Genomic DNA, 22,472 nt, shown 5'->3' on the forward strand with positions numbered 1-22,472 from the left:
ACTGAACACTTTGATGCCCAATATGCATAGATATACCAAACTATGTGGCGCACAGAGACCCCCAAATGACAATATGTATAGACATTTTCACGGCTGACGCGCTGGCTGCTGCAATATAACCACCCGGTGTGTGTATTATGCGACATTAGACCACCTAACAGTACAGAGACCCCAGAAAACCATATATTTTCAGAAAGTACACATTTTGACGAATCCAATATGGGTAAATAAGTGTTTCTACTGCAAACTGCCAAACTGCAAAGCAATGCTGAACATAACGGTTTTTATCAAATTTCTGAAAATCGTCACAAAGCTTGAATTTTACCCCATTATATGCCCCACATTTCGTAGCTTATCAGCATAAAACATCCTAAATATGAGCGCCAGGGGTCTACTGAACACTTTGATGCCCAATATGCATAGATATACCAAAGTATGTGGCGCACAGAGACCCACAAATGGATATATAGTAGATAAAATTTACATAGGCAAAACAAACTAACACAGAACAGTGTGAAATGCAAATAAATCACCAAAAACTAATAAAACCACAAAAATCAATGCTTTTTTTTTTTCACACTAGTGTAATCAGCCACCAGAATTACCGTTTGAATATTTTAGCTGGGCCAAATCGATTATACGGACAGAAACAAGTGAACAACACAAATGCAGAGCTGAAAATGCAATAAAATGGCTAAAAATTCAATAAAATGGCTAAAAATGCACCAAAATACCCAAAATTGCAATATAACCACCAAAATAACATACAACAGCTATTGCACAGTACGGTTAGCGAATACGCTATTCGGAACGGCAATAAAACATTTTTTTTAGCCCAAAAAGAGACGATGCGATAAGAAAAAAAAAAAAAAAAGCCACAAAGCCATATATGTACATATGCGTGTGCACAACGGGTAAATTGCATGTTATTTGCGCGTGTGCAAGTGTGCAAGTGTACATGGGTGCTGTGAGTGTGTGACCCCCCCAATCCCCAAAAATCTATGTGTGAGTGTGTGTAAGTGTGAATGTAAGTGTATATTACTGTAATAAGTGTGTGTTGGTGTGTTTGTGTGTTTTTGTGTGTGTAAATGTTACACTTACCTGGGGTAGATGCATCAGATCGATGAGAAAGGGTCCCACGCAGCAGATCTCCAGCTCCAACGGTCAGCAGCCATGGGGGGGGGCGGAGCTGGGCGGAAGTGCAGTGCAGGCAGCAGCAGGACGCATAGGAAACGCGTCCCTGCTGCTGCTTTGGGGCCCCTGGGCGATCGCGCCCCAGGGGCCACACGATCCCCTGCTCTGCTCGTTGTCTAGGGGCAGGGGATCGTGAAGGAGCTGAGCGAGCGGCTCTAACAGCCGCTCCTCCGCTCGCAAACCCGGAAGTGCTGCAGAACGTAGAATCTACGATCTGTGGCACTTTGGTCCTTTGATCCACAGAACGTAGATTCTACGTTCTGTGGCACTTAAAGGGTTAAAAGATCTTTTTGTTATTGTTGTCTAGTTGAAAACTGAGGGTAGCTGCCTGCTTGGTCCTGCAAACATAGATAGATTTCACTGTGACCGATAAATTCTTTAACCTGACCGATCAATTTTCCGAAAGATGTCGGACAAAAAAACATTAGATGCATGATCATTCGATTCCCATTAACCTCGCGATAATTTGATGGATGGGTTGGATTGCACTAAAATCGTCATTTACCAAAAAAAAAAATCTTTGCGAGTATGGGGACCATAAGACAGATGTTTGTCTTAACATAGTATTGTTTTTACCTTTCTGTACATTTACATTTATTTTTACATTTCTGTGCTCCGCAGTAAACAACACACGCCAGAGTGTGTTGGGGCATCTGGTTTATTAGAGCTAAATGCTAATAAAGGCAAAGCAAACCACAGTACATTACTCCATTTGTGTGTGTGAGTTGTATGTAAGTTAGATGTTTGTAGCCCAGGGACTCCCTGTATTGAAAAAACAATGATTAAAGAGAATTAAATTTTAGTATGACGGTTAGGGTTGCCACCTGTCCGGTTTTGATCTGGACAGCCCGGTATTTTGAAGGGCTGCCCGGGTCAAAACTGCCTGCCGGTTTTCCAAATAAGGAAAACTGGGCAGGATTCCCCATGATTGACATAGCGATTGGCCAATCATAGTGTCATAGCCCAGCCCCTTGATGTCACAGCCCGCCCCCTCCTCATCAGTCACACCCCTATACATCGCAGCCCCGCCACATCACGGCCCCGCACCCTGCACGGTCTTTAATGGGGGAAAAGGTAGCAACCCTAATGATGGTATGACCCAATTTGCATTATATATACAAATATAACAACTGCTGTCTGATTGTGGACCCTAGCTAGTGTTGCCACCTGTCTGGTTTTGACCCGGACAGCCCGGTAATTTGTAGGGCTGCCCTGGTCAATACTGCCTACCCGGTTTTCCAAATTAGGAAAATGGGGAGTATTCCCTATGATTGACACGATGATTTGCCAATTGCTGATAGTCGAGTCATAGCCCCACCCTCTGATGTCACAATCCGGCCCTTCTGTGGCCCCCCTCTTCGTCACAGCCTGCCCCCGCATCATAGCTTCGCCCCCTGCATCAGGCTAAAAGGTGGCAACCCTAACCCTAGCAGAGGGATAACATATTTTATATTGGAGAAGACTCTAGCAGGAAAATGAATTCTAAGTAGAGGTACAGGTCCTGTTATCCAGAATTTTTGGGTCATGCTGTTTTCCCAATAAGGGATCTTTCTGTAATATGGGTCTCTATACTTTTAAGTCTGCTAAAAACTTTTTTAAACATGAATCAAATTCAAAATGATTGTCTTGCCCGCAATGAGGATTATTTATATCTTAGTTGGGTTTAAGTGCAATTGACTGTTTCCTTATTATAGAGCAAAAGGGAATATGTTTTCAAACTTTGAATTATTTGATTAAAATGGAGTCTATGTGAGGTGGCCTTCCCGCAGGGTTCAGAAGAACAGGTGGGAGCGGACGCACACCCACAACAACCCTTAATCAATGTAGCCCGGTGCTCAGTAATAGAGGCTTTGGCAACCTCCCATATACATAGAGAAACAAATTTACCGGTGTAAGAGGGCCCGAAGGCGCAGTAATAGTGTAGACCAAAGAGGAGACCAAACCAAGTTCGAGGTACAAGAGGGTTTATCAAAAGAATCGTCAAGGTACAGGCAAATAGATCAGACCAGGCAGCAGACAACAGGAATCGTAATAACAGGCAAGAGTCGGTACACAAGAATCAAGAGTAATATATATCACACCCAGGAACAGACGAACAGGAACCTATAGTTGGGCAGGGACTGGAAGGGGAGAGAGGTTTAAGTAGTCTCTGAGTTTGGCGCCAAAGTTGACGCACTGGCGTCAGACGCTGACGTGCTTGCGTCAGACGCAGACGCCCGCGTCCCCACGCTGACGTCCTGACGCCGGCGTCCATTCCGTCGCCGGCGGCCAATCCGGGAGCAGGAAGACGATGACACCATGGAGCTGCGCCCATCAGGAACCATGCGGTGAGGCAGGAGGTCGCCATCTTGGACGCCATCTTTGGAAGGTGAGTTAGAATCCATTACAGTACCCCCCTCCTTAGGGGGGGCCCCAGGACCACCGAGACTAGGAGAAGAAGGGAAAAGTCTATGGAACTTACGGACCAAGGCAGGCGCATGGACGTCCGAGTTCCTCACCCAGGAGCACTCTTCCGGACCGAACCCTTTCCACTCGATGAGATACTGAAGAGTACCCCTGGAAAAACGAGAGTCCAAAATCCTCTTGACTTCGAATTCCTGGTGACCATCAACCAAGACAGGAGCTGGGGAAGAAGAAGAAGGACAAGACACAGCAGGCTTAAGTAACGAGACATGAAAGACATTTGGAATCCGCATCTCCGGAGGAAGTTGAAGGCGGACCGCCACAGGGTTGATGACTTCGACAACAGGATAAGGACCGATGAACTTAGGACCAAGTTTGGGAGTGGGAATTTTCAGACGAATATTACGAGTAGAAAGAAAAACTTTGTCACCAGGAGTATATGGAGGGGCAGGAACTCTTCTCTTATCGGCAAACCTCTTCTGAGCCAGGGAACTCTTCTCCAAATTAGTGGCAGTGGCCTCCCAGATAGCCAACATGTGAGCAGCTTGGTCGTTGGCCGCAGGAACGTTGGTGAGAAGAAGATCTTGAGGAAAGGCCAACGGATTCCGACCATAAACACAGAAGAAGGGAGACTTTAGGGAAGAGGAATGCAGCGCATTATTGTGAGCGAACTCAGCCCAAGGAAGAAGATCTGACCAATCGTCCTGGCACAGAGACACATGACAGCGCAGAAACTGCTCCAAAGCCTGGTTGACCCGTTCAGCGGCACCATTGGATTGTGGGTGGTAAGCAGAGGAAAATTGGAGAGAAATATTAAGGGCCTTGCATAGCGACCTCCAGAACTTGGATATGAATTGAGAACCCCGATCAGAAACAATCTCAGCAGGAAAACCATGAAGACGAAAAATATGTTTAATAAAAAGTTCAGAAAGTTCAGAGGCAGAAGGCAATTTCCGAAGAGGAGTAAAGTGAGCCATTTTACTAAATCTGTCGATCACCACCCAGATCACAGTGTGGCCGGAGGATAAGGGCAGATCGACAATGAAATCCATTGCCAAATGAGTCCAAGGGCGAGAAGGGATGGGCAACGGCAGGAGAAGACCTTTGGGAGAAGAATGACTAGCTTTAGAGACAGCACAGGTAGCACAGGAAGAAATAAAGTCTTTCACGTCCTTTCTCATCGATGGCCACCACACCAAGCGTGACAGGAGTTCAGTGGTCTTCTCAATCCCCGGGTGACCAGCTTGTTTGGAATTGTGGGCTTGAGATAGGATGGCCTGGCGACACTCAGGTGGAACAAAAGCAACCCCCAAGGGAATGTTATCAGGAGCAGAGGCCTGGGCAGAAAGAAGTTCAGAAGCCAAGGAGGGAAACAGGGCAGCAATAATCTTGGAAGGAGGCACAATAGGTTCGGGATCTTCAGAACAAGAAATCTCGGGAACAAAACTCCTGGACAGCGCATCAGCCTTTCTATTTCTTGAGCCAGGACGAAAGGTGATGATAAAATTAAAACGGGAGAAGAATAAAGACCATCTGGCTTGACGAGGATTTAAACGTTTCAGGGACTGGATAAATTCAAGGTTCTTGTGGTCTGTAAAGATGGTCACAGGAATAGAAGATCCCTCAAGTAGATGCCTCCACTCCTCCAGGGCCAATTTGACCGCAAGCAGTTCACGATTCCCAACGTCGTAATTCTGCTCGGGAGAAGAGAATTTTTTGGAGAAGAATGCACACGGATGTAACTTCCCATCCGAAGAAGACCTTTGAGATAAGACGGCTCCAGCTCCCACATCAGAGGCGTCCACTTCAAGGAAAAAGGGTAGAAGAGGTTCGGGGTGTCTCAGAATCGGTGCAGAAGAAAAGGCCACTTTCAATGTTTCAAAGGCTTCCACAGCTAGAGGGGGCCAGTGCTGAGGTTTGCCCCCTTTTCGGATAAGAGCAAGAATAGGAGAAATCTTGGAAGAAAAGCCTTTAATGAACTGCCTATAATAATTGGCAAAGCCAATAAACCTCTGAATAGCCTTGACGCTGGTGGGTAGAGGCCAATCAAGAATTGCAGTAACCTTGGCTGGATCCATCTTGAACCCCTGCTGTGAGATTATATACCCAAGGAAAGGGATGGAAGGCACCTCGAAAGAACACTTCTCCAACTTGGCGAAGAGATTATTCTTTCTAAGACGAAGAAGAACTTCCTTCACCTGACAACGGTGTTCCTGAAGATCTTTGGAGAAAATGAGGATATCATCCAGGTAAACGACTACACATTGCCCCAACAAATCTCTGAAAACGTCATTTACAAACTCCTGGAAGACCGCGGGGGCATTGCATAGACCAAATGGCATTACTAGGTACTCATAATGCCCGTCACGAGTATTGAAAGCGGTCTTCCATTCATCGCCCTCTCGGATCCGAATGAGGTTGTAGGCGCCCCGAAGATCAAGTTTGGTGAAGAGATTAGCGCCTCTCAACTGATCGAAAAGTTCAGAGATTAAGGGGAGAGGGTAACGGTTTTTGATAGTGATTTTATTCAGCCCTCTATAGTCGATGCAGGGCCGCAGACTGCCATCCTTCTTTTCGACAAAGAAAAAACCTGCTCCAGCAGGAGACGATGAGGGACGAATGAACCCTCTCTGGAGATTCTCCTGAATGTAGGTTTTCATGGCAGCTGTTTCAGAAGGAGACAGAGGATAGGTGCGGCCACGAGGAGGCATAGAACCAGGTAAGAGCTCAACTGGGCAGTCGTAGGGTCGATGAGGAGGAAGAATCTCAGCGGAGCCTTTATTGAAGACATCCGAAAAGGATTGATATACAACTGGAAGAGAGGGCTTAGAAGACACAGAGGAAACTTTGACAATGGGCACAGCAGGTAAACAGTTCTGTTAGCAATGTGGACTCCAACGGGCAACTTGTGAAGAAGACCAATCAATGACTGGGTTATGGGTGCATAACCATGGAAGACCCAGAACAATAGGAGTAGAAGGGCAATCAATAAGAAGAAAGGACAGTCTCTCCAAATGCAGGGTGCCCACTTTAAGAGAAAGTTCCGGGGTGGTCTGTGAAATGATGGCAGAAGACAGAGGACGATCATCAATTGCCAGAGCTCGCAGAGGAATAGTCAAAGGAAGAAGAGGAACAGCATGTCGGCTGGCAAAAGTTTTGTCCATGAAATTCCCGGCAGCACCAGAATCTATGAAGGCTTGAACCGAGATTCTCCGGGAGCCAAACTGGATCTGTGCCGGAAGTAGGAAACGATGACCAGACGGTCGGGGAGAAGAACAAACTCCACCCAGGTAAGTTTCCCCAAACTTACAGAGGTATTGGCGTTTTCCTGGCTTCACAGGACACTCGAGGACGGAGTGAGCTTTGCCCCCGCAGTAGAGACATAATCCCGCCGCCTTTCTCCGGTTCTTCTCCTGTTCGGAAAGACGAGCCCGTCCAATCTGCATCGATTCCTCAGCAGACGTAGGAGAGGAAGAAGCAGAAGTCGCAGGAGGTGGAGAGGGCGAGAAGTAAGCAGGATTGTTGAGCAGGGGTCTCTGGAGCGGGGGGCCAGGATAGGCTGGAAACGAGGGTTCTTCTTAGAATACTCACGGTCTAGCTCGACCTGGAACTCCCTCTGGCGAGTATCAACCTTCACGGCCAAGGCGACCAACTCTTCCCAGCGGGAAGGAATTTCCCGGGATACGAGGTCGTTCTTTATTCTTATAGCTAGGACGTTGTAGAAGGCAGCATGGTAACCGTCATTGTTCCACGACGTCTCCGCTACCAGGGTGCGAAACTCAATGGCATACTCAGGAACCGAGCGGGAGCCTTGCTGGAGCTGGAACAACCGAGCAGAAGAAGCTATGGCTCGTCCAGGAGCATCAAACACCGTCCGGAACTCATGGAGAAAAGCACAGGCATTATCGATCAGAGGATCCTTCTTTTCCCAAAAGGGTGATGCCCATTCTAGGGCCTTTCCCTGCAGACGGGAAATAACATAACCCACTTTGGCTCGCTCCGAGACAAACTGACCTGGCAGAAGGTCAAACTGGATCTCACATTGGATAATGAACCCTCTGCAAGCGTCAGGATCACCACTGTAGAGAGGAGGTGCGGGGATGCGAGTCTCGGAGACTTGGAGCGGGGTTGCAGGTACAGCAACTGGTGCCACGGGAATCAAGGTAGACACTTTCTCCAGGACTGCGCCAAAGTGAGACTGGAGTACTTCATAAGAGTCAATTCGGGAAGCCAAAGCTCGAATGGTTTCACCAAGATCAGGCGAAGCATGAGTCTCCTCCAAAGGGTCCATGGCCCAACTATACTGTAAGAGGGCCCGAAGGCGCAGTAATAGTGTAGACCAAAGAGGAGACCAAACCAAGTTCGAGGTACAAGAGGGTTTATCAAAAGAATCGTCAAGGTACAGGCAAATAGATCAGACCAGGCAGCAGACAACAGGAATCGTAATAACAGGCAAGAGTCGGTACACAAGAATCAAGAGTAATATATATCACACCCAGGAACAGACGAACAGGAACCTATAGTTGGGCAGGGACTGGAAGGGGAGAGAGGTTTAAGTAGTCTCTGAGTTTGGCGCCAAAGTTGACGCACTGGCGTCAGACGCTGACGTGCTTGCGTCAGACGCAGACGCCCGCGTCCCCACGCTGACGTCCTGACGCCGGCGCCCATTCTGACGCCGGCGTCCATTCCGTCGCCGGCGGCCAATCCGGGAGCAGGAAGACGATGACACCATGGAGCTGCGCCCATCAGGAACCATGCGGTGAGGCAGGAGGTCGCCATCTTGGACGCCATCTTTGGAAGGTGAGTTAGAATCCATTACAACCAGCACACAGGCATATGTTTAGCAGGAAAACCTTGCTTTATTGCAGTGCGGAAGTGCAACGTTTCAGGGCAACGCCCCTTTATCAAGCATACGGAACCTGTGATATACATCATATATATAAGGTACTCAATGAAAAGAATTAGCATATACAATTGTAAAAGCAAAATCTGCGTGCATAATGAATAGGCAGTATAAGAAGCCCACCCCCATCAGGGATAATTCCCATGTGAGATAGTGCAGTCCATTGTAAAAAGTCCAAAAAGTCCATGGAAAAAAAGAAATTTGGGAAAAGATAAAAAATGAAAAATTATAAACAAACGGTGAGTCCAAAAAAAGAGTTCATAAGAACTTAGAACAATAACAAAATAACATATAGCCACTCAAAACAGGGCTTGATGAAACAAAGTAACAAGCAGTAAGATCAGTGACAACCTGGCAACAATTGTATCAATAGAGAAAAGTTTAGATACAAAGTATATTTAACTCACCCTGCTAGTACAGGAAAGGGGAAGGGGGAAGTTTTACCTATCCCTGGAAAGTAATCAGGATATTTTCTTATCTGTTAAGCGAGAAAAAACAGGATTAGTGAAAACAGAACAGGAAACAGGACAGGTTATATTCTGGATTGCAATAACCAGATCCAAAAACATTCCCTTTGGTGTAATAAACTTTTTTTGTTCTGTCCTTGTCTTTCTTTCACCTTCTCTACTACTAGTAAGATTCGGCTGTGTGAGTGGTGGTTGGTAGTTTCCTATTGTACATTTATGTTCTTTAAGTCTAGTTTTTTTTTTTTTTTTGTATTTAAAATTTTTATTTTCAAATATCAGCAGGTAGCAATAAGTGGCACATAGTCAAACTCAGAAACTGCAGGTACTGGACAATCCCCAGGCTGCAGTAATATCACGGCACATAAGCACAAAACCATTATTCCTGAGTAGTATAGCAAAGTAGCTCAAGTAGCTGACAAGAAAATTAAACAAAAAGAAAAGGAAAAGAAACAGAAAAAGGAGGAAAAGAAAAGAAATAAGCAAAAATAAACCAAGAACTGAATAAACAGTTGCCTATAACACTTGTGTTTAAGTCTAGTTTTTATAGGTCTGGATGTTTGGCCCACATAAGCCAATCCACATGGGCACTTAATGCAATATACCACATTCCTGGTATCACATGTAAAGAAACCCTTTGTTTTATGTTTAGAACCATGTAGTGGGTGCATCACCGTGCTGCCAGGTATTATTCCGTTACAGCAGGGATCCCCAACCTTTTGAACCCGTGAGCAACATCGAGAAGTTAAAGGAGTTGGAGAGCAACACTAGCATGAAAAATGTTCTTGGGGTGCCAAATAAGGGCTGTGATTGGCCATTTTGTAGCCCCTATGTGGATTGTCAAGCTACATTGAGACTCTGTTTGGCAGTGGACCTGGTTTTTATACAACCAAAACTTGCCTCCATGCCAATAATTGAAAAATAAGCAATTACTTTGAGGCCACTGAGAGCAACATCCAAGGGGTTGGAGAGCAACATGTTGCTCACGAGCTACTGGTTGGGGACCACTGCGTTACAGTGTCCACAGTTTCTACAGGGGAAGGTGCCATTAGCAGTGCCCCTAGTGGACAAATTACATCCTGATCTATCCAAGGGCTTGGGTTTAATAAGGTCACCAATATTTCTCCCCCATCTATATGAAAACATAGGGGGTAATTGAAACAAGTGGCCATATTTAGGATCAGAATTTATAATTGGCCAGTATTTCATGATAATATTACGTATGGCCTTAGAATTATTATCAAAGGATGTAATGAAAGGAATGCGTTGTGTATTGTTAGGGTTTATGCTTTTTTTGGAAATTAAATCCTTCCTAGGGATGGCCTGTACACGCATTCTGTTAGCCTCAAGGGAAGTTTTATGATATCCTTTGTCCGGAAATTTGTTAATCATCTCAGTTGATTCTTTATCATAGAGCGCATCCATAGAGGTAATTGTCTAACCCTTAAAAGTTGACTCTTATGAAGTCCTTTGCATAATCCTGGAGGGGGATAGGAGGTGGCACGCAGTAGATTATTTTTATCTGTAGGTTTGGTATAGACTGAAGTAGTGAAGGTTGTGCCAGTGTATGCAGGACCGCCATCAGAAATCACAGGGCCCCTTACGAAAAAATTTCCTGGGCCCCCTGGGCTGCGCCCACCGCAAGCCCCACCTACAGTTCCACCCTCGCCACCCCACAGGTCCGCCCCCTACCACACATTAAAAAAACAAAAAAAATATTGGTGGCTAGGGTTCTTACATGTTAATAAAAATTAAAAAGATATTTGTGGTCAGGGCCCCCCATAAAAAAACATTTGTGGCCAGGGCCCCCCCATTAAAAAATATTGGTGGCTAGGACCCCACATGAGAAAAAAAATTGGTGGCCAAAATTGGTGGCCAGGGCCCCCACCCCCACATTATAAAAAAAACGGTGGACAGGGCCCCTTAAATGTCCATACCTTCCCTAAGTCAGCAGCTCTCAGAAAGATGGGGGGCCCGGCTAATCAAGTAAGTGTGGCGTGGCAGGGCGCCCTTACCCTCGGGGCCCCCTACAACTCTCCCCCCTGTCCCCCCCTGATGGCTGCCCTGTGTGTATGTTATGTTAACATCCAAAAAATCTCAGTGTGGCTCGCTTCTAATGTAAACTTTATAGTGGAATGTGCCATATTGAGATAACTCAGAAAATCATTAAGGTCATCCCTTGTGCCCGACCACAGGAAAATGTGTCATCGACATTACGCATATACCCATGAATAAACTTTGAAAAATTATCGTTTGTAAAAATAAAGTTTTTTCAAAAAAGTCCATAAAAATGTTGGCGTAGGCCGGTGCCATGTTGGCACCCATGGCACATCCTTGTAGTTGCAGATAATACAAATTTTTAAACTGAAAGTACATTTTTCAACAGAACATTCTCGAGTATATTGCAAATAAAATTGATCACATGGTTAGGTAAGTTCCCTTGCGTTAAATATGTGCGGATACATTCAATCCCCTCATCATGGGGAATTGAGGTGAACAAATACTTTACATCCAGTGAGCACAGCAAAAACTCTCCTGTTGGCATGGTTATGTTATCGAGTCTATTTAAAAATTCGGTAGTATCCATCAAACATGGTTCCAAATTAATTACAACATCCTGTAAATACATATCTATGTATATTGCCAATGGTTGCCAAATAGATCCTACATTCAAAACTATTGGTCGCCCTGGGGGTTTGGTAAGCTGCTTGTGGATCTTGGGAAGAAAATAAACATGGGGAACCTTAGGATGCTCAGCAATTAATAATTGGCAGACTTCATCGGTAATTACACCCTCCATAACAGCAGAATTTAGTAAAATTTGAATTGCATTTTTATACTAAAACGTGTTCTTTTGTAGTGATGGGTATTGTCCAGTTGCCGTTTGGCTTCTAATTCCTATTCAGTGGTATTTAAGACAACAATACTTCCCTTATCAGGGAACATATCCTAACCCCTTGTTTAATACAGTCAATTCAGATTTAGTTATCAGAAAGATTGAAGACGTTGTATACCTGCGGTAATGTCTCTTGTGAATGACCGGCTGGTTGACAGGTTGACTTGCGCTGTCCCCTTCTTGTCTTTCTACGTGTTTTGTGTGGCCTTTTCCTAAAAAAGGAATCGAGGAGGCAGTTGAGGCTGATCCATCATCCGATGAACCCACCGAGGTACGGTCTATCGGGGAGGCATGGAATCTCCAACATGCGCGCCTTGCATCCCTCCATGTGTAAACTTTTGCCTTTTCGTAGTCCCTCGTATAGCGGGAGAGTTTCCTCAATTTGATCTGTAGAATTTCCTGTTGGAGTCCTGTCGAGACTGCAGCGGTTCAGGATCCCCCGCCATTTTTGTAGGAACTCCTGGTTGTCAAGGGATGCGTTGCCAAGGGATGCGTTGAGCTTTGGCATATTCCGCCAATTATGTGCATTGCCCACGATACTTCTTGTTGCTTTAACTGCTCAAGCTTACAAAGAGTCTCAGTGCCGCTGCAAGTGGCAGTAGCAGGTAAGCTGTGTGTAGCGTTGAGAATTTTCTTCCGTTCAGCTTCGATAAAGCTGAAAGTATCTGCCCGATGATCCGTTGTAGCAGCGATGTCTGCAAATGACATAATGCAGCTGTTGTACCACTGGGGTGCTGGGTGCTCTCTGCCGTTGCAAGTAGTCCTTCCCGCAGGGTTGCCACCTGGCCGCCTGTATTTTACTGGTAAAAATGATGGTTGATCCCAATGTTATTAATAGGGAAAAAAATAAATATATAGGAAGGCCGGTATTTTTTTGCAGAAAAGGTGGCCACCCTACCTTCCCTAACTTCCAGTAGTTAACACACAAACAATGCTATATATATCTCCAAAGCAGGAATTGTGGTTTCATTTGCCTGTCAGAGACTTATAGCTAGAATTGCTAAAGCTGTCTGTACTACATAAAATGTTTACTGTTTACATTAGGATTTGTTTAATATGTGTGAGAGCTAATAATAAGGTGTGACATGATTTCCTCTGTGGGATACTTTTTTAAGTTTCTAGTTTGTTCACCCTCTATATCTTCTTCCTTTGTTTTGTTTGCAACATTTGTTTTTATGACTCTGAATTACACTAATAATACTATAACTTGTGTCCATAGTGCTGTACCTGCATTTAAAAAAAAACATTCTTAAACTGGATATTTTTTCTTATCAGTTGAGGGTCTGATTTTAGAGGGAGGTAGATTAAACAAAATGGAGGGTTTAATTTTTTCAGCCACATCTGTTCCTTTAAGAGAATTCAGCTCAGGGACAATCGTCTTTCTGCGCGTGAGCAATCCCCTCCTTCCTGCACATGCGCATTGTTACCACTCCCTCCCTAATTATGTGCGCTTGCGCTTCAGCTTCCACTCCGGACTTAACCAGTTCATAAACATTGACGGGGGTTGTCTGAAACATGTCTTTGTTTGCTATGTGATCTACATCATTATGATTCCTTTCGATCAAATAAAGTTTCTTCTATTTTTATAAATGTGACTGCAAAAGTGTCACGCATTTTTTTTACGTTATCTGTTACGTTTGTCCAAATACAAGCCCTCGTCTGTCACCCTATTTCACCCTTCATGGTTTATTCGAGCACCGCCTCCCCTAACCCCCCTGCGGAGTGCCGCAGTTGGACGGGTCCGGGGCCGACATGGCGGAGCGGCGGGACGTAGAGACCGGGCTGACCGGGCGGTAAGACACGGGGTTGGTTCAAGGGGACTTAAAGAGATGCTGCCGGTTTGAGAAGGAGGAAAAGCGCCCATCATACATATGCAAATATCTGTAGGATAATAATCTTTGGAAATGTGTGCATGTGTATTTCGACATATAAATGTTTCTTACTATAATTCTGTACTCTATATTAAACAGTTCATCATTTAATGTAGAGATTGCAATAGGAATTCGTTTTTAAATATGTACATATTTTCCTTTTTGTTGATGCTTGCCCACTGATTTCTATACCTCCACTGATACAGAATTGTGTTGGCATATAAAGTGCACGATTAATTGCATACAGCCTTAAAGTATTGCAAAATCTGTGTTTATGTGCCACACAGGCAATAGTGGGCATGATCATTAAGTTAAAAAAAATAGTGTATGCATCTGTTTGATGTCAACACAGAAATCATAGAAGGCACAGTTTTATGTTTAGCACATGGTGTTTAGTTGCATATAAGATCATTTTATGTATGTTTTTTTCTTTTTAGAAAATCATATTTTATAAATGAAACTGTTGTGAATGCATTTTGGATTGTATGAAAAATAGTGTGGTCCTTTATAAAGATCTCATATAATTTTTTGAAATGGCAATGCCTGCATTTAACCTTTTTAATTGTTCTTTTTGTAGTAATCCTATGTGTCTGTATTATTCGCACCTTGGAAGATAAAATACACTTCTTAGATCCCACCTTAAATGTAGGTAAAATTGGGGAAATGTAGGGAAATTGTAAGGATTAGCTAAATCATAACAAAGGCATCCATCAGCTATATAATCTGTATAATAGAGCATTCTGATAAAAGGGGTCAGAAACCCTTTCTGCTACTAGCTGGTTAAACCAGTAAAGAGTTTAGAGCCTTTTACAGGGTTAAAGGGGGACCTGTCATCCCAGTAACGTAACTAGAGGGGGGCGGGCCCTGACACGGGACGTGCAGCCGGATCCCCGCCCCCCTCCGCACGCCCGGAAACATTGAAGAAATCAGTGGAGCGCGAGCTGCCGGGGGGCCCTGAGGGGGTGCGGGCCCTGGCCCAATCGCACCCCCTGCTCCCCCGGTAGTTACGCCACTTGTGTCATCCTCAGAAATCATTCTAAATCCTATTTTATGAATTTAATGAAGCAAAATAAACTTCAGTTACACTATATAAATTATTTAAATCTTGTTTCTTTTAGTCTTGTAATTCACAATCACAACAGGCAGCCATCATTTTGTAAACGCTTATTAAGGCAAGCTTTGCGCATCATGACAAAATCATTTTTATGCGCCAGGAATGGGGGCCATGCCCATGCACTGGTTACACAATTAGATGGTTAGGAGGGAGGGGAAATGTGGGGAGTGCAGTGACACCTAGGAAGTTCAGAATGGAAAGTGAAAGTAATTACCTGCCCAGGAGGTGCAGGCAATATTTGATTGCCAGCTAATATTTTTAAACAAGTTTATAGAAGGCCTGGATGCTTTAATGAAAAACAAAGAATTTGGGTTTCATGTTTAATTTGAAAAGGACTTTTATTATACAGCTTTTTATGTCTAGGTGGCAGGTCCCCTCTAACTTGGTAAGCTGAACAAGTCAAAGGAAGCAACTCCTCAGGTGCTTTACAATATGCATTTTTAGAAGCAGAAAATTGTCACATTCTAATTAGTGCAAAAATGAATTAAATATTTGGGAACATAGTTTCCTATTATTATTATTATTATAATTTTACATATATCTATAAAGCGCAAGCAAAATCTGCTAGACTTTATGTAGGGGTACGTAATAATTGAAAAATGTATACATTAGGTAATGCGGGCCTAACGTGCAAAGGTTTACAATCTGTATGGGTGTGGATAAGTGATTTTAGTTATTTAGCTGTGGGGCAAGTTTCCAAATTTTGAAGTGTGAAGTGTAATTTTTAACCTTCTGAAGCAACTCTGGAAGGGGGGCTTGCCAACCCTGTAAACTGTTCTGAATTGATACATTTAGTTGATACATTTCTTATCTTTGTCCCTGTTGAGCAGAATCTCTGGGTTTCATTACAGGCAGCTGTTAGAATTGATACAATAGTTGCTAATACTACATAGATGCTGCTGAGTAATGTATCAACTAAATGTTACAAAATTGTAACAGTTTAGAGTCTGCGCCTAAATTACTGAGCTGTCGGACTCAAGCACCAGAGACACAAACATTCTACTCTAAACTTAGATTTTGGAAAAACAGTGGAAAGTATTTTTTAAAAAATTCTTTATTTCTGGGGAACTAAAAACAACTGGATTGATAAGTGTTTGGAAAACAACCCCTTTAACATGTTATCCTTTTCAGCACAAGCGTTTGCAGTGTTTGACTCTTTTGCTGTTGGTATGGCTGACATTTGAAATATGAGAAGTAAAAAGTTTTAATGTAAAAAATACAGCTTCCTTGTTCTTAAATCTTTTCATGGACAACTTTTTAAAATGCATATTTACAAGTTGTTGTGAAAAGGCTAAACAGCCTTTTTGATTCCACCAAATTGGATGTGGAAAAAAATATTTTCAACGCTGGGTAATTTTTGATTTTTTTTAAACATTGTTAATATTGGTCTTATTAAAATATTCTGTCCATTAGCAACATATATTATCTGCATATAAGTAATGAAGTAAGTTGATCTTGTTAATAATTCAGTATCCCCTCTCCCATAATATATGGAAAACACGTGATACTATGCTTGTTGTAATTAACTTTGTCTATAAAATATTAACCAAATAATATTCATTCTAGATGGAATAATGGATGCTGATACTAATCACAGTCTGAGGCCTATTTTAAGAGGAATTCCATACAAGGTGCAGAATCTAAAGGTACCAGATGAATCTCTGTTGGATGAAAACTATTTTATGAACTCTGAGGTTCTTGCTGGAATTCCTGTTATTGAAAATGAGGATGAGCATGATTATTTATTAAAGGGACCCACTTCATCCAAAGTGCGCTCCCAAGGGAGCATGGAAGAAGACAGGACGCTAACTGAACACGACACAGATAGTGAAAGGGAAATTCATATTAACAACTTGAGGCTGAAGGATCTTCTCCCCCAGCTGAACAAGGACTCCATGTTGCAAACAATCAGAAAGGATTTTAGCCTGGCTAGAGAGAGAGAGAGCCAGGAGGCCTATTCAAATAAGGAGCCAGGACGAGAAGGCATATTCTCCAGGGAAGCAGATTCCAGATTACTTGGTGGCTTTGGATCTAAACCAGGTAGATTGTTTTAAATTTATTTCATGGTCTAGATCAGTGCTGTCCAATTTATTTATGTAGTACGTAGATTATTTCTCATATCGCATGGGGACTGGATTAAATTAAAAAGATGATGTCATATAATAAAGTCTGTGGAGCCTTAAAAATCATTTGATGGGCCACATCAGCCTGCTGGCTTCCAGTTGGACAGCCCTGGTGTAGATAGATTGGTTTAGAATTCTTATAAATGGTTTCAGTAGCGCTTTGCAGGGACTCCAAATGAATTTAGACTGGAAGTACTGAAGGTAAAAATAATTGTATACAATTTTGTTGAGTTTCCCACTAGCAGTTCAGTCAGACTGTTACAGGCTCTCTACAATTTGATACATTTCTCGATAGGTTCAGCCCACCTGATTGTTGCCAAAGTCTGTGGTGGGGTAGCTGTTAAAATTTATTTCAATGCATACATTTTGACTTCTGCTTTGGTCAAATACCTTAATATGGCTTTAATCACTTCCCATATAACTATATATGTGAAAAGCCCTGCATATAGTAGATGTGGCAGTGACAGGTGGGCCGCCAGTCAGAAATGCTGAAGCATAGAGAGTTGAACAGAATTCTGCCTGTCAGAAAAACTCTCAAAATGCTTCTTGTGCCATAAACCTTAGGGCAAGGTCACACGGGGAGTTTTAAAACCGTGTATTCAAACATAAATACACACAAAATGAAGCCCTACTACGAATAATGGAATACGCACTATAGCAATTCCCACTGGGCGCTTGCGAGCCAACATTAATCGCGTGACATGAGTATTTGAATTTTTCAGCAGCAACACCAATACACCAAGGAAACCATTGAACTCTATGGGATCCACAGGTGTGTAAATACACTTCGCTCAAATACAATATGGCTGCCAAATTCTCGTGAGATGGATTGCACATATACGTATTTGCACTGTTGTGTGCTGGTTACGTAATTACGTTGCGTATTGACGATCAGTCTGGCTACATTTTGCATGTAAATTGCTTTTCCACGTGGCTTTTTTTCTACAAAAGTTTACTAAAATTCTTCAGAGTAGAATTGTGGGGAATAAGAAAAACAAAAATGCATGTTGGAAAAAGAAAACTACAGGCTGAAAAACCGCGACCTTGCCTTTATATTCGTGGCAGGAACTGAACTGGAATTTAACACAAAGGGTGCTTGACCATGTAACAAAAAACTTTTGCTATGGAATGAGTAAAACCTGAGTTTAGAGACATTTAGCCTGACATCAGTTTTAGTCAGTTCTTCAAATTTCTGCCCTGCCCAGACCAACTTTAAGTGGGGTGACTGTGAAGAGAAACATCCAGGAGCAATAACAGTATGGTAAAAAGTAGTAGTTAACTCAAACTCACAAGTTAACTCAACGAGTGCTGAATTATCTGAAGCATATCCTCAGATGGAGCACTTAAAGGACCAGTAACATCAAAAAATTTTCTTCAAAAATTCATTCGTATACATTGAAAAAAAACACCAAGACAAATTAAACTTTAAAATCGCAAAGTCTTTATTAAGAAATAACTTACCGAAACTCTGCTTGCGCGCCTCTTCAGAAAGCGATCATGCGGCGCTCAATTTCTGCTCCCTGAAGAGAAATCGAGCGCTGCACCATAGATAGTCGCCGTGACACCTTTTCTGAAGAGGAGTGCAAGCGGAGTTTCTTTAAGTTTTTTTCTTAATAAAGGCTTTGTGATTTTAAAGTTTACTTTGTCTTGGTGGGTTTTTTTCTATGTATACTAACAACTTTTTTTTAAATTTTTTTGATGTTACTGGTCCTTTAAAGGGGTTGTTCACCTTTTAATAAAATTCTAGTATGATTCAGAGAGTTATTTTCTAAGACAATTTGCAAGTTTTTATTTGTGTTTTTTTAGTTATTTAGCTCTTAATTCAGCAGTTCTTTAAGGGTCCAAATGGCCCTAGCAAACATGCATTGATTTGAATAAGAGACTGGAATATGCAATGGGCCTGCAAAGATGAGTAATAAAAAATAGCACTAACAATTAATCCATAGCCTTACAGAAAATTTGGTTTTTCGATGGGGTTAATGACCCCTATTTGAATACTGGAAAGTGTCAGAAGAAGAAGAAGAAGGTAAATAAAAAACGGGGGAAAATGAAGACCAATTGAAAGGTTGCTTAGATTTTACTGTTCTATAACATACTAATCGTTAACTTCAAGGTAAACCACTTTTTAAACTCCATGGGCAAGCAAAGTATATTTTCAGGAGTGATGAATCGTTCTCCCCATCTGGCAATTAGACATACAATTATGAGTTTGGGAGATGCTAGTTGAAGGACACATCCCTGAATATGTAATGCTATATGTAAAGTTTGCTGGAGATAGGATAATAGTCTGGCATAATCATCTGGCGAAGGGGCTCACTGAAATGTTGCATTACTTTTGTTTGACACAGTATACACAGGTGCTTGTTCCTGCTTTGCACCATATCTGCATGCCGGCTATTTGTTTCGTGTAGGTGAGGTTCAGCTAAACTAGCATGATTGAAATGAGCTATACTCATAAAATTGAATTGTTGCCACTTTGTGACATAGAGTGACTTCCTGCATTTAATATTCTACCCCATTAGTGGTGTATCAGTATGTGACGTGAGTGTGAAATGCATAAATATGGTAAAACAATACTACCGCAGTGAACAGACTGTATTGATACTTTCCTAATGATCAATACATGGTTGAAGTTCTTTAAAGGCAATGTGCCTATTAACATTTTGTCTGCATGTGCAATCCCTTGTGTTCCTCTGCACTGATTTATGACTTGTACAGATGGCATATTCTAGAGATAGGAGCCCCTATCTGAAAGTGGAGCGGACGGGCTGGTAGGAACAATAAGCTTTTCTATGCAATGCATAAACATGCAGGTAGCTCAATTTTCCAGAATGTTTATGCATGATAAGCAAGAAAGCATTTTACCTGTGTAAGATTTCTTTTTTTTGGTTTTCCTGTTCTGTACGTGTCACCAGCCCAGAGAGCAATGACTCTTGCATGCAGGGTATCATGGCAGATTCCTTTCAGCTTTATTTGCTAAAGCACCAGCAGTGTCCTAAAGCTGGCCATACATTTAAGCATTTGCCTGCCAAGCATGTACGCTCCATTGGCAGCACAGAAAATTCATATGTACTGATTTCATTATTTATAAATACTATATACTTTGGTAAATCTATGGATATTGGTCATCAAACTGTAGACCTCTGGTGTTCATATTTAGGTGATATTTTTGTATGTAAACATTGTGTGAGATAAATGTGGTAAACTGCAACATTTTTAGGCGATTTTCAGAAATGTTATAAAAAACAAACAAGTTTAGGAAGGATTTGCAGTTTGGTGTAGAAAGGCATCTTTACGCTTGTTGGATTTGTCAGAATGTGTACTTTCCAAAAATATATGGTTTTCTGGGGTCACTATACTTTTTTTGCAGCTTTTACCACACCACACCACACACTGTCTGTGTTTTTGAATTAGTGTAAATGTAAGCATGAAATTAGTATTCACAAGGTAAAATCTGGGGACCGTAAATGCCACATACCTAGGTAAACCTATACCTGAAAGTTTACTGTTCAGTGAACTGTTCAGTAAGGCCCTGGCATTTATATTTAGGGTGATTTATCTTGGTAACCAATGGTATGTGGGAGATAAAGTATGATGCTGCAAAGTGGAAGTTTTGAGGTGATTTTCTGAAATTTCAGCAAAATCAACAACTTTAGGAAGGCTTTGTGATTTGGTTTTTGGAGTAGAAAGAATGTGTACTTTCCAAAAATATATTACTTTCCGTGGTTACCGCACTTTTTTGTAGCTTTATCCACTAAATGCAGTAAATGTGTTGCTTGTGCAGTGGCCAGAATGACAGGATGATAGATTGTATGAGGTGTCTTCCTTTTGTGGCCTCTAGAGGCCACACACTTAGTTAAACCTATGCAGACTGGGCATCAAACTGTTCAGTGGACCCCTGGCCTTCATATTAAGGGTGATTTATCTTGATGCTTAATTGTGTGTAGTTGATAGGATGCTGTGAATGGAAGCTTTGGGGCCATTTTGCAAAATTTTATAAAAACTGGTAACTTTAGGAAAGCGTTGCAGCGGAGTATTTTGGAATAGAAAGATTTACTTATTTTGTGTGTCAGAATCTATTCTTTCCAAAAATGTATAGTTTTTTTAAGGGTAGAGCCACAGTTAGGGGAGTTTTTGGCCTTGAAATCAGAAGTATTCAGGTTTCCGGAGCAACACTTTGGAAGTGTGATAGTGTCCTGCTGGGAGTTGACCTATACAAATAGGAAATCTCAATACTATGCATACTCGAGTGTTCTGGAGACGTGGGCCTTTCAAAATAAGTTTGTTTCTACTATATCTGTTTATATTATGAAATATATGAGGTTTTTTTTTAAATTTTTTGACAGAAGCGTATATATGTTGTTCTGAAAAAAATTAGATATCGTTTTTTTGGGTAAACTTTAAGCCCCCTCTGGTAAAGGTCCTTAAAGTTAAAGAGCACTAAATGTTCAAAAACTGGCAAATTGGCAAACTGTGCATAAAAGTATGCAAGTGACCAAATCGACAAGCCGTGAAAGGGTTAAAGATCCATGTGTTTGGCATGGTCGGATACTCATGTGATACCAAAAAACAAGTTAACCAACTGGATGTGAGTAGGACTTTCAGATGCAGGTGGGTTGTGCGTAAGGTTACAGGTCTTATCTATAGCAGGTTTACTCCTTTACACATGTTTAAAAATGTGTGTTTCCCCCTGCCCACTTCTGATGATACAAACTTCTGGTTTGCAGCAACAGCAGTTCCTGAGTAATGGTGGTCAGTGGGTTGCCGATAAGAAACTGGAATATGAATAGGAGAGGTCTGAATAGAAAGATCAGTAATAAGAAGCACCAATAACAATACATTTGTAGCCTTACAGAGCATTTGTTTTTTTAGAAGGGAGTCAGCAACACCCATTTGAAAGCTGATATGAGCCAGAAGAAAAAGACACATAACTATAAAAAATAAATAATGAAAATCAATTGAAAAGTTGCTTAGTATTGGCCATTCTATAACATAATAAAAGTTACCTTAAAGGTGAACCACCCCTTTTAACCTTTTTAGGGCAATGACAAACCTCAGATATGAAATAAAACGTGGGAATGCTTTTTTACTATTTGAGGGTGTCTAATAAGGGAAAAACATATGGTACCATAGGATCCAGATTCTTTAACATGGCTTCATGGAAAATGAGCAGGTATTTCTAACAGAAAAAAATCTGCTCATCACTGATTGGCTGTCACTCTGCTCAGTAGGTAAGAGGGCTGCTGGCTCTCTAGTAAGTGGCTTTTTTGTTTTAACCCAGTGGGATGTTTGTCCCTAGACTGAGGCCTTGCTATATAAAAGGTTTAATTTATATACCATAATGTACCTGTTTATAACAGCATTGCAGCAACTGTAACATATTGTTCATATTATCCTGTGCCAATTTATAGGTCAAATGGAGGAAACTTCGAGAGCACAGCTGGTGGCACAAGCTCCAGACAGCAGTTTTCGGGTAGGTCAAGCGATACTGATGTTAAGATTCT

The 22,472-nt window shown here is 42.1% G+C and overlaps 1 protein-coding gene across 7 annotated transcripts in view; it reads left to right on the plus strand.

The window, feature by feature from the left end:
- Positions 1–22,472, plus strand: part of zmym4.L (zinc finger MYM-type containing 4 L homeolog) — a 72,661-nt gene that overhangs the window by 9,260 nt on the left and 40,929 nt on the right. For 3 of the 7 annotated variants that reach the window (XM_018244954.2, XM_018244956.2, XM_018244960.2), the window contains exons 2-3: positions 16,412–16,885; positions 22,380–22,441. In XM_018244954.2, the coding sequence (XP_018100443.1) occupies positions 16,412–16,885; positions 22,380–22,441 (536 nt within the window). Of the gene's footprint in view, positions 1–13,376; positions 13,744–14,352; positions 14,377–16,411; positions 16,886–22,379; positions 22,442–22,472 lie in introns of those variants that run through there. The other 4 variants (XM_018244959.2, XM_018244957.2, NM_001136165.2 and 1 more) reach the window with 4 other exon arrangements.

The sequence above is a fragment of the Xenopus laevis genome, chromosome 2L (assembly GCF_017654675.1).
Source record: "Xenopus laevis strain J_2021 chromosome 2L, Xenopus_laevis_v10.1, whole genome shotgun sequence".
Taxonomy (NCBI): Eukaryota; Metazoa; Chordata; class Amphibia; order Anura; family Pipidae; genus Xenopus; species Xenopus laevis.